General features: G+C 40.0%; 1 protein-coding gene across 7 annotated transcripts in view; it reads left to right on the forward strand.

The window, feature by feature from the left end:
• The window catches only part of LOC126873269 (dorsal-ventral patterning protein Sog), a 97,909-nt gene that overhangs the window by 62,930 nt on the left and 21,896 nt on the right, over positions 1 to 13,083 (forward strand). For all 7 annotated transcript variants that reach the window (XR_007692379.1, XM_050634454.1, XM_050634366.1 and 4 more), the window contains one exon: positions 5,417 to 5,520. Coding sequence is in view for 6 of the 7 variants with exons in the window: in XM_050634013.1 (XP_050489970.1) it covers positions 5,417 to 5,520 (104 nt within the window). In the remaining variant the exon portion in view is untranslated. The remainder of the gene's footprint in view (positions 1 to 5,416; positions 5,521 to 13,083) is intronic.

Here is a 13,083-nt window from a genome sequence, read left to right on the forward strand (position 1 = left end):
GAGGACGTACTCATAGCGTTGTTACAAAACTACCTAGAGGGCGGTTTGATGGATATAAAGATAGTGGGCCGAATGCAGGTTTAAATATCCTGTTCCGCGTGAAGAACCGTGCAACTGTGTTAAGATGCTAGCACCAATTTCGGCCGATACTGAGAACGCACACGTGACTTTGTAGCGTCCTATTCTACCTTACCTTATTGTTGTACTATTATTATTGTTACAATCGTAGATTTTGTTGCTACAACATAATATTCATTTCATAAACTTAAAATTCCAACAGTATATGAATTTAGTATGAAGAAGAAAATTAAACATTGTACGGGATGTTTGTAATAATCTTTTTTTAGAAAATTGTGTTAATTTACCAACTGAGAAACGAGTTGTTTCATTGAATATAATACAATCAGTAAGAATAAAAAAGTTAGTACGAAGAATATCAAGACGGTTATCATTTTCAAACGTTTTATGATCACTCTACAATTTTCTCGCGGATAGTAAGCTCGTAAAAAAGCTCACGAACGTGTTTGTTAACAATATGTAAATAGATGGCGAACTTTACAAGAACGCCAATGAGGGCGCACATTTACGAGTTATGTTTGTGGATTCGTTTCTCGAACGGCAGAGTTTATATCGTGAATTTATGTAACCTAGTCTCAGACGAAATTAATATCGCGGTCGAGGCGTGTTACACCTCGCGTGTCGACGGTTTATCGTCCCCGAAACTGAAACGTGTCCCTGATCGCGATTCGAATTTCGCGCGCAGGCAAAAAGTTGGAAAAGGAAAGAAGCACGTGTGGATTTGTTGGCAAGTTTTCTTACAACTTTCTTGGCGTCCATATTCTCGTTCAGTTTATTGAATAGCAGGAGGAATAAAGTCAGGGTAAATGTTTTACCGTGGAGAATTTGGAGCAAGCTTCTTTCGTCGTGCGTAAGATAGTCGTCGGTCTGGCTTTAACGACGTTTTGCGGGCAAGAACGGTTTTGTGGAAGCAAAAGTCGGGGTAACGTGTCCAATCTTCCGACATTGGACAGGCCGAGTCAACGGTCGACGCCTTAGATATTTTAGGATTAACAGTAGTCTATCCTGTCGTATTTTTCCTAAATGAATCCCGGTTGAGGATTCATCGCGGTTCATCGAACTCCTCAGTTAGAAGCGCCACGCGTTCATCGTTATCCTAGACTGACTACGTGGCTCAGAATAGTGGCAGAAACAGTCTTCCTAGAATTCTTGATGAGATTCGCTGAAAGCTAAAGCTAGAAGGAATGAATCGTCAACGGATGATGCTCGAACTTTAAATACACCAAATTATCCTGTGACTAAAATTACTTGCCTTGGTTCATTCGAATGTGTTATAACGCCATCTTTGATCTAAAAACGGTAATTAATATTGACCTTGCAGTAACCTACAAAAGACCAGGCAATAATTAGTAATAGTTACATAAACGTAGCATATTATTGGAAGATAATACAAGGCACAAAGAATATGTTTGTATAATAGATGCTACATATATAGAAGATCATTACATAAATCAGAAATATAAGATAAAGTTCTTCAAATTCTATAATTTGGTGAAAACTACTATAATTATGCTATAAATGCTTTAGTTTCTTCAAACATTATTACATTGTAGGAGATGATGACTGAAAAAATATTAAGTATATCTTAGAGATCCCCTTCGTATCCCCGTAGAGAGACTACGATCTAATATCAAAAGTCAGTAATAAATAACGACCTTGTACACATTACTAATCCCTCTTTTTCCCCTAGATTTCTCAAACTAAATAGCTATATACATACACGGATCATAATGCAACAAATGTTTTGTGTGTATCTTCACCTTAAGTCAATATTAGTATTACCGAACGATAGCAACCGTTTGGTGCCCCTCCACCGGAGTGGAAGTGAATTTACACGAACCCGTCTTAAACACGACGTCGTAACTGGTGTCGCCAGCAAGAGCGTCTCCTCCTGTTTTTGCGCTGCTCGAAACGGCCGACACTCAACCGTTTGAGGACGCCTGTTTTCATTACGTGTCTCAACCCAAACGCCGTATTACGTCGTCGGCTCTCAGGATGGCCCTGGTTGTCGTCGTAGTAGTGTTATACGCCGTTTGAGTGGCTGCTCCTTTTTTACGACTGCACTCGTCGACTTTCGTCGTGTCGTGTCCGTACGATTTTTCTGCGAACCGAAAGGGGAAGAGAGGAACGCGTTACGCGAGAAGGCCTTCTCCGTTTATGCAAATCGCGGCCAATTTACGGACGCAGCCTCGACGCTTTTCCATTCGGTTTAATTTATGCTAATCCATTTATGCAAATGTCTTGGTAATTCGCGTGAACGCCCTCTACGCGGCTGTTCTCCGCTAGCATCCTTAATTTTGTTACGTGTTAAGACCGCGGGACGGCCACAAAAGCGCCATTATGCATGTACAAGGAAAAACAGCGGAACGCCACCATGGGGCAGGCCATTGAATTTCTGATTGGTTCACCGAGAGGGCGCGTTTAGTGTTCCGCGAAACGGCCAAGGAAGCTGCTGCTGCGCTAAGCGCGGTCGGTTCACTGGCTCGAGATAAAGCGCACAAAATTTCACAGTTCATAAGTTACAGCAACGGAGTTAACGGTCTATGAAACGTTAGTATATGGGCCAAATTAGCATCGGCCACACTCTATACTCCGTCGTCCATCGCGTCGTCCACTCCGCTACGACGTCCTATTCTCATCCTTCCAATAATAGATTAAACGTTTAGCGAGATTTGACGCCTATGCTCCCGCCCTATCCGTTGTTACATTCCTTCCCATGAGCTTAGACTTATGCGGTAAGGGCAATGGAGTATTTCTATAGCGCTGCAACTTCAAATAACAGAGCAAGGAGAAACTTGTATAAAAAATATACATATATATAAAGACAATTAGTATAGGAAAGAGTAAAGTCTATGGTAAAAATCTAACAATATTATTAAATGTGAAATTTTATGTTCCCTGTAAAACGACTTATCGGCGCGTTTCGCACTACGTATCGCGTTACGAATTCTAGAGAAACGGGCGTTAAGAGGGCGCGAGCAGAGAAAGAGAAGAGGTCCATTAGGAGAATGTCAGATCGAAACGATAAAGAGCGTCGACCGTGCACGCGCGGTGCGCCAACACGGCAACGGTTCTCCCTGAAGCTTTCCTCTGATTTCGATGTCCCTCATAGCGCAGTGGCGGGATTAATTCGTTCTCTGGCTTTGTCCTCGATACTCGAGTGATTTATTCGGTTTGCTGGCGTGTCTCGTGTTAAACGGAGGAAGGAAATCGAGCCGGATGAAATGGACGGAATTCGTTGACTTTGTTGGCAACACTGCGTGTTTCTCGCCATATCCTGTATTCAGGCCATTAATACGTTCGCGAATGTGGCGATTCTGATCTACATTTTTTCTTTAACCTAGTAAACCATAGTTCTTCATAGATCTCTGTATCGCAAAAATGCTTTGGTACACAGAAGCTTGTTTGCAATCGGCAATAAAGGCCGGCGCATACACATAGAACAAAGAGAAAGGAGTTATACCTGGGATGAATTGAACGATGAACTGAACAGTATCGATGACATATGAACACAGCCGCATAAAGGGCGAGGTAGCACTGGACTCGCATATTTGCGATGCGGTGGCGTATCGAGGCTCTCTTCTCTCGGACTCTCCTGGTTGCTTAGGACCGACCATGCGCTTAGAACGACTTAGTACACACGGTGCAACGACCTCGCGCAACGAGCCTTACTGTGTATCTTTCTTCCTCTCTTTCTCTGTCGAATGTGTGCACATTTGAAGCAAACGGAACGACTGGACGAATCCAAAGAGACCCGATCTCCTTTCGTTTCCCCGTTCGTTGAAACGTGTAGCGTCGCGACGCTTGCATCGTATTGAGGTTCTTGATGGATTCAACCGTGATTTGTACCGTTGCTCGGCTAATAGGTTCGTTGGTACGCTGCTGAAGAATTCCACGTACTTCAGTTGATCAGCGTATAATCTATTACGTTTTATTTTTGACTTTAGACGCTTTCTCGTCTGTTGATCGTTAGAGTAGACTTTGTATCGGATAGTTGGAATTCTTCCCGTTATTATTTAATATATGATCCGCTAACCTTCGTCTTCTTATGACAACTCAATTATGATCTATTTTCTTATGGTCCTTGACTCGCAATGGCGAGTTGCATTTGTGATTCACCTTGATATAAAATACCAACAAAATATCGAAAACTATCGATTCGACGTGTAGGGATGGCTGCTTATCCACTGGCTGTCACGTGATGCGTAGCACGCGAGGCGGCGCCACGCTTCCCATAAAGCGATTGCTGTATTCCGGTCTCGAGAAACTTCTTCGTGTCGAGGTGTAACGCGCACGAATCGCTCGGTTACCGGGCGCGTGATACGCTCGATGGAGGGGATGGAAGCGGTTTCTTAGAAGCGACGATAAGTCGCATAATCCGACAGAAAGAGTGCAGGTTATTTTCGGCGCGGGCACGGTCGAGTATTTATTTTTACGCTGAAAAAGAAAAGGACGTCGTTGCGCCTAACAGTCATACACGGACCTAGCTGACTTTTCCCTCGGTTTCTTTTTATCTTAGCGGAAGAAGGTGAATCCACGTCACTGTTAAACGAGGCAACGGCCTTGCGAGAATGGTGCTCGCTTTCTTTTTCCTTCTTTCAGATCGCCTTCTGCCGCTTTCCTTTCTCTCTCTCTCTCTCTCTCACTCTCTCGCCCCGTCGCTTTCTTCTTTTACGCACCGTCTCATCGTCGTCTCGGCGATTTTTAAGCGGCGACCAAGGAACGTTTGCTCCTTCTTCGAGCACAGCGATGATTCAGAGACTGGCGATTAGCGTACCCCAGCCGGAAAGAGTCCTCCATTCATTCCGCGATTTCACTTTTATCCCATTCTGGAATGTAAAGGGATTATGTGGTCGTATTACGTATAACTTAAACGATACACGATTTCTTTCTTTCGCAATGGAAACTTAAATAACCAGTGCATTAATTTTCTTACCTTTGTATCACGTTTTATACATAGTTTATAAAATAGTTAATCCGTTTCTTCAGTACTTTGCTCAAAGTGCCTTCACATCTGCTGGATATTAAGTTTCAATCTCAACATACTCGATATAAATCTCGATATAAACGTACAATTTACAATTGACGATCATGAATTTTTCTCGCAGTCAAATAGTACAGTTAAATAGTGTGGAATATTTATTCGTAAACCTTTCTCCTCTGCAACGCCCTCTTTTCCTCTCCTATCCACAATCTCCACTTTCTGTTCGCTTTCAAATATTTCCGCCTAGTCATTTTTCATTCGCCTAAGTCGTACATATACCAGTCGGAGAAAACGGGAAAAAGAAAAGAGGAGCCACAAATTCACCAAGCCAATTCAAATGCCTCTTTGTTGCAGAATGTACGTTCGGCAAGCAGATACGGGAACTGGGCTCCACCTGGTTCGCGGATTTGGGCCCGCCCTTCGGAGTCATGTACTGCATCAAATGCGAATGCATTCCGGTACGTATTAAAGTGGGTGTGTCCTCACGCATTCGTGCGTGTCTTTGTGCACGTATCGGGTCTCCCCTGTTCGTTTGAGTCCGACCTTTAACCCCCTCGCGGCGAGGCGAGCCTCAAGCTGCACGTACAACATTACATTTCTATGTAACTGGCCGACCTGACGCGACTTTTACGGAATTCACGTCGATTATTCGTGTAGGTACAACAGTCCCGGAACACCCTGTTCTCCGCCGCTATAGCTTGTTTCAAAGTACCAAAGATCTATTATCTTCTTGGCCGGGTCATTTGTTCGTCGCAAGTTTCTATAATCTTGCGATTACAAGTAAATGGGAACGAAATAATTCAACATAGCAAATAACGTAACATAAATCTTTCATAGAAACTGATCTTAATATAACATTGGATATAACAATACAAATTTGCAGATGAACCTTAGCAATTTGTGCGAACGTAAGATCTTATCCTTGCAGAATAAGTTTTCTTAATTTTATTATATAAATTTTGCTTACATAAGCCATTGGCAATTCAAATTACGAGTTAATTCGGTAAAATTCCTGATCAAACAGTTACCATAAAAATATCGTTGTCTGGATTACGTCATTTCACACAGTCATAGGTCATCATCGTACGATATGTCAATAATTGACGTCCGTTCAAATATCAACGTAATCTATCATTTAATTTAGTCTAATTATTTGATGTAATGTATTATTTATAATCCTAAGCTTCCCCCTAAGCTCAATTCGATTTTTATATTTACTTACTATACACGTAAAAGCAATTTGGCCATACGAATTCCAATTTTATAAAATATAAAATAGTTTATATGTTTTTCTTGAATTTAAAATATATCAAACGTAATATAAAATAGCTTATGTAGTTCTCTGGAATTTAAAATACGTCAAACGTATATACTTACTAGGAAATATTTACTAGGAAGGATCATAGACTATGTAGAATGTATAGATTTCCGACAATCACCGTATGCAACAAGCTAATCGATATCGACTCTTTCTTGGATCGCTTTTTCCGAGAAGGTCGTAGAAATGGCATTGCCCTTTGGATAGTACTGTAGACCGACGTAATACGCGAGGCACGGACTAAATCTCGATCTGGGTGACGTGACCCACGGAGACTTGACGTGCTTTCTAATCCCATTCCTGATCCGAGACAGACTGGCGTCCGCTTCTTAGCTCGTCTACTACTACTGTACGTGAGCGAGGCGCATATATTGCTCACGTATCGTTTTACGGGTAGATACATTGTGACACGTCATACCACGTCCTTTAAACACTGTCAAGGAATTCTGAACGTGTTCCTGTACATTAACTGTTTCAAGATTGTATCTGATTAATTTGGCCGTCTTAAATAATTAATATCAAGTAGTCTTTCATACGAGGAGAATTGAAATACTGATATTTTTAAAGTTGAGGAAATAAGCTTCTCGTTTTAGGTATACTTGGCGAAAAAGAAAACCTCATATGCGAGAGCAATTGGTATATTTATATTGATATTTTTGAAATTAATAGAAGAAGCTTTTCGTTCTAGGTATATTTCACAAGGAAAAAGAAATGGGGAGGAGGGGGAGGAAGTACAAAATAAACGACGCAGAAACATGCCAGGTCTGCAATATGGAAAGGAAAGAAACACAAATATTTTATATCAATAAAGAATATCTTCAGTTACATACAAGCAGCCATAAAGACTAGAAAACTATACATAGATGGATAGCAGAATGCACATTTAAAAGAATATACTTTTATATAGAAATATAGATGCAAAATATAGCTACGTGCATATGTATATACATATACCAATGTAATATGAAAATATAGGATAGATAAATACTAACCGAGAAAGGACTAAGGACAATAACAGCAGCGATAAGATATAACAATCGAGAGATATGAAGATATACAGGGTGGTTGGTAACTGGTGGTACAAGCGGAAAGGGGGTGATTCTACGCGAAAAAAGAAGTCGAAAATATAGAATACAAGTTTTTCGTTCGAGGCTTTGTTTTCGAGAAAATCGACTTTGAATTTTCGCTCGGTACGCGTGCACTTTATCGCGTCTCGTTATAACGGATCTCACTGTAGATCGTTGTCTCGATGGAAAAATTAAAAAAAAAAAAAAAAATTTTTATTCTATATTTTCGATTTCTTTTTTCGCATAGATTCACCCCCTTTCCGTTTGTACCACCAGTTATCAACCACCCTGTATAATGAAGTATATAAAAAATATATAATAAGGATATATAATAAAAAAATGTATTATATTGTAATAAACTATAAGTGAGAGGGGTCAAGAATTTTCCTGCAATAGGCTACTTGCCTATAATACGAAATAAATTATTAATATAGTATTAATTAGAAAAGAAAAGGAAAATAAAAAGTTTCAGTCAGATATCTTACGTATTCCGAAATATAATATGTACATATATTATGTATGTATGTATATGTACATATATATGTTGAAGTAAGGCGGATAATTTTGACGCGATTGAATATCTGCGCGTTCGAAGCGTCAGAAGAATCGGTATTGTCTCGCTTCTTTTCGTCGATGCAAACAGGTCGAATGATGGGTTGGCAGTGTTGTATTTCCGACGCAATCGTTGACAGGCCGCACCTACGGTCGGTTATACATTTTGTCGTGCTCACGCGTCCTCCATTATTAATGAAGCCGCGTTCGTATGACGCGAAGTACGCCGAATTAAATTAGTTCCGGCCGTACGTTTGAAAACAAATTTTTATCTCTCCATTGCTGCTCTATTTTCTTTGCGTACATATATTATTCCTTTTTGACCGTCTGTCTGCAAAATGAAAATAAGATGCGACCAGGTAGGTAAAACCATATACAGCATATGACATGTATTTCTATAAAATATCGTAGCTCTTAGAAATTTGCATAAATACAGTACCAAAAGAAAATTGAAAACGATTCGATACGCAGTGCTCGACGAATACCGATAAGACGGACCGATTCCATTTTATATTGCGTTGTTGCCGGCCAGGATCGCTCGAATTCTTGTCCAATCGCGCAATAATCGTCATTTACATTCCACGCATATGTGCACGGGGGAAACACCGCTTTGTTTTGCGTCCTATATGAGCCGATCGATAACGTCACCGTGTACCGACACGTCCCTTCCGTGTGTCATCGATATTCTTGCCCTTTCTCGCCTCTTACCCGTCCCGTCGATACAAACATTTTTTTAATCATCCAGTCGATAACACCTTCCTGACTCATTTTTTGCATTTACATGAAAAGCTGCGTAATTTTTTCTGACCTTGGTTCCCCTCACCTTTTTACGGCGTTTTTTTTCAGACGCAGTATACATACATTTTCTGACAAGATGCCGACGGTAATAATTGTGCCTTTTACGACCTAATTAAATGAGAATCATAAAACATTGTTCGTTTTATTGCTCGTTCGCCGTTTAACGATGCAATGTATGGCAGCGGTATTTGTCGAACACCCGATATACACACGAGGGTCGTTACGATCGAACGAGAACGTAACGTGTGTTCGATGTAAGAGCGACGCCCGGTTGCTAAATCGGGCGTTTTTCTTATCGATATTTCTTGTAGACCTGTAATAATAGGCCCGGCACTAATGAGCGTGATTATGAAGAGATAAAAGTACGGCCCCGGTCGATTAGCTCTGTTTAGTGGTTCTCTTCCGGACTTTCTCGATGAAAGGCGGAGGCCTGATGTTTTCTGCTTCGTTTAACCGCCTAGCATAGAATTGGTCTTTTTTTTAATTGCTTCTAATCAGCCATCTGTAATTTTTATTCACTTGCAGTTTTATTTCTCTCGCGTTGTATTTCTCTCTAAAAGTGAATATTTCCTTAACAGGATAGAAACGTGTGATTCACCCGTTAAACACGAAGAAATCCTGCACAATAATCGTATTTCACTCGTAAATTTCAATTTTGTAATTCTAGTCTTTGGATTTGCGAACAAATGTATATACATGTGACATTTCATTAAGGAACGATAAAGACTGATCCTTATCGAGCGAAACACCTTTTATCCTCTACGAGAACAAAAGCGCCGTTAAACGATGATCCAGTCGAGATTTCGTTCACACCCACTCATGCTCGATCCATTGAAGCAGAAAAGAGAGGGCGATGTGTAAGGCGGATACGAGAGGGGGCTTTGATACCCACGACGTGCCGGCCGCCTTGTATCGTCGGACTATTAAAGATACTCATCTCATTATACAAGACCCACCGACACCACCCACGCGATATGTGCGTTCATTCTTCTTTGCGCCATTCACCTTTCCTCTTCCTCCTTCTTTACCCGCATAATTTCAACTGCAAAACAGGCATGAAGATTCGTGTACTATTTCTGACAATATCCACGTGACGACTAGTAATCTTTATGGTTGTCGGAGAAGTAACTTTTTAAAATTAATCTTTAATTGGTAAATAGGAAATTACATAGGTACTTACGGCTAGAAGAAGCACCACGGGAAATTTATATCGTAGACTGTCTTTCAAAGTTCAGTTTTATTTTCAAGACAATACGTTTATTAACTTAACGCTCTTGTATCCAACGTTTTTCTATTAATAAATGCGCGTTTTTAGTAAGATGTATCAATTTCACGATCTTAGAAGTATAATTACGATGAATCCATAAAAATTCGCCCATGGTACCATTAGTTCAACGTTAAAGAACCGTGCCAGTTTAAGGTTAAGGAATAACCGTTTAGTAACATTTTCGTTTTCTGTAATATCTTCTGACAGTAGGTCAGCCAATGGAAAATCTAGTTCCAAAAATTCCATTAGCTTAAAACGGACAATTAAATCGTGCAGAATTCGAGTATCGATAAAGATGTTTTCTACGTATCTGTATAAAATCAACCATTGAAATTATCTATCAGGAAAACGATTAACTGTCATCTGATTGATACTGGAACGTTCAGAGCCATTATCAGTATAGGTATTGCGTCTTACTTGTTGCATGCATGAAAACACATAAAAACGAAGTTGCTTTTCTGCTTACGACATTTATTGGTAGAAAATAACTGGTTTGTTGTGTCACTTCATGCACGCCCATCACTATGGCTTTGAATTCTGTTTATAGTGTAAACAACATTAGCCAATTTTCAACCGGGAACGAGAAATTCGATCTTTTCCCGAGCGTTCAAGGCTTAGGGCTGTTTACACTGCGCCGATTCAAACACGAGGTTCGCGCCCGATGTTTGCTCTGTCGGTTTACACGATCCTGTTTGTGTACAAACATTATACGTCACATTATGTCCGAAAGATAGAGACACAGTAGCACCATTTTACAAAACAGAATTGTATTTAACAAGTATAGTGAATATATATAATACATATATACTTTAGGATAGATGAACATATTGAAAAATATCTGATACAAAAACTACTTATATGTGCGCATTAAATAAATTATTTATCATTTTTAAAATTCCATTTGGTCCACTATTTTTCATCCTGTAAGACGAAAGATCAGATACGTAGCTAGCACGCGCGCCAGACACGACATCTGAATTACGTGATTTAAGGCGGTACATAATAGTTTATTATATACGTAGTTACGAATTAACGGAAATAAAAAAAAACTAGTCATCGTACACTAAATGATTAAGATGCTAGAAGGAATACATGTTAAAAAACACTGACATATTGATTTTCATTTACATTTCATGAATGAACGATCACTAATGGTCGATTAGATATTCCGCATTTTAGAATCGAGTTATGCTGTTTATATTGGGTATACTTATGTCATTCATCGGCAGGATATTAGCCACGGGGACGATAAATAATTTTCATGGGATCCGAAAGTTAGATTGACGAAGTCACAGGCGAGGTTAATAACATTGGGTTAATAACTTGACCCGCGCATACAGTTGTTTGTAGGTTAAGGATGTGGATATAAATTTGGGGTCAATCATAAAGCGATTCAAAGCCCTCGCTCTGTGCGGTTCAACTAATGATCTCTATCATAGTAACGGGTTCTGTCGCGCATGCATTTGTCGTCCGGGCAGAACGGTCACGACTGTCCTAATGGAGTTTAATTTAGCCAATCTTCGTAAACTCTGTCCTTGACTGGCAACCGTTCTTACCGTGTTTGCCTATAACATCCCGTCTGCATTTCGTTCTTTTTAGTTAACCTTAAAACATTCCAAACATTGCCAACTCAAAGAAAATAGCGTTTTTTTGGAATCGAAGTATAAATGTTAACGATATTTGCCGATTGAAGTATCAACAGTAAGGAGCGAGCAAAAATTTCACGAGGAACTGCTATAAATACTGGCGTAGAAAAGAAAAAGGAACGAAGATCAGGCTGGGACGAAAGGGTAGACGAAGAGAAAAAATAAAGTGTGATCGAGAAAGAGAGAGAGAGAGCATTGGTACAGAACTGCTCGGACCCAGCAGCTTATAGACGGACGCGCGAACTCTATTTTTAGTCTTCGGTGGAATGACAGTCCCTCTTCAGTGTATATGAGGAGCTATTGATAGGTCACGGGCTTCGTTGTGAGCGACCAGGCAGACACGTCGCGTGAATCACACGAGACATCGTTTCTTTACCTAAAGTCATACACCGAACTAGTATACACTGTCTACTTATTAGTTTTATTTTCCAGTGTTACTACGTCTATTTATGCTCGACACATACGTTTGTTGGATTTGCCTGTCAAAATAGAACTTGTTAATGTAATTAGCCACTCAGATGTAGATAGTACGTCGTAACGTATGTACGTTCAGCTAAATAGGGGAGAATATTGCGTTTAATCGAACTCAATTATGTTACAACTTGATACATTTCTAGCTTTTCATGAAAATAGGTTTAATAGCATATTAAGAGGTTAGAGGCGATTCGTTCATTTTCTTAGGAAGCGGCATAAATCAAAAGATTTGTTGGAAGTGAGAACGCTCGAAGAACGACCCACGCAGGAGACTTCACGCACAAATCGATACCGACTTCCTGTCCGATCAGGCGAGAACGTTTGTCTTGCTTCTATTATTACCTATAGAATAATGTCGAAATAATGAATGACTACCACGGTGCGAGAAAATCGTAGGTGGGTGGACCACGCCAGCTCGTGCGAATAGCGGGACGTTTTTTAATCGAGACGATCATTAGGATTGATCTTTCTGTGTCTCGCAAAAACGTTCCCATGACATCGTATATGGATACTCACATTATACACACTTATTGGCCGTTTGGTTACGATATTAGCGCAGTCGCATGGTATTTTTGGTCACGTCGTCACACAGCTATATTTGTACGGTGTCCAACGTCGAAGGATATATTCAAAACTTCCTTAAGGAGACAAAAAAAATGGAATATTTCAACATTTGTGTGAGTAAAAGTGAAAAGAACGAGATACAGAGTCCGTAGAAATCGCGAAGATTTATATTTAGTTTCTACGAAAGCTATATAGATTTACGCCACGTTATCTAGAACATAATTGAATACCTCGAGAGCTTGTCGATGGAAAAATGGTTGCTTCGTTTTTTACTATCGGCCTTATCATTATCGTTCTTCATGTTTCCAGATCGCTGAAAAACTTTTTGTTACATT

Source organism: Bombus huntii, chromosome 1 (genome assembly GCF_024542735.1).
Source record: "Bombus huntii isolate Logan2020A chromosome 1, iyBomHunt1.1, whole genome shotgun sequence".
NCBI lineage: Eukaryota > Metazoa > Arthropoda > Insecta > Hymenoptera > Apidae > Bombus > Bombus huntii.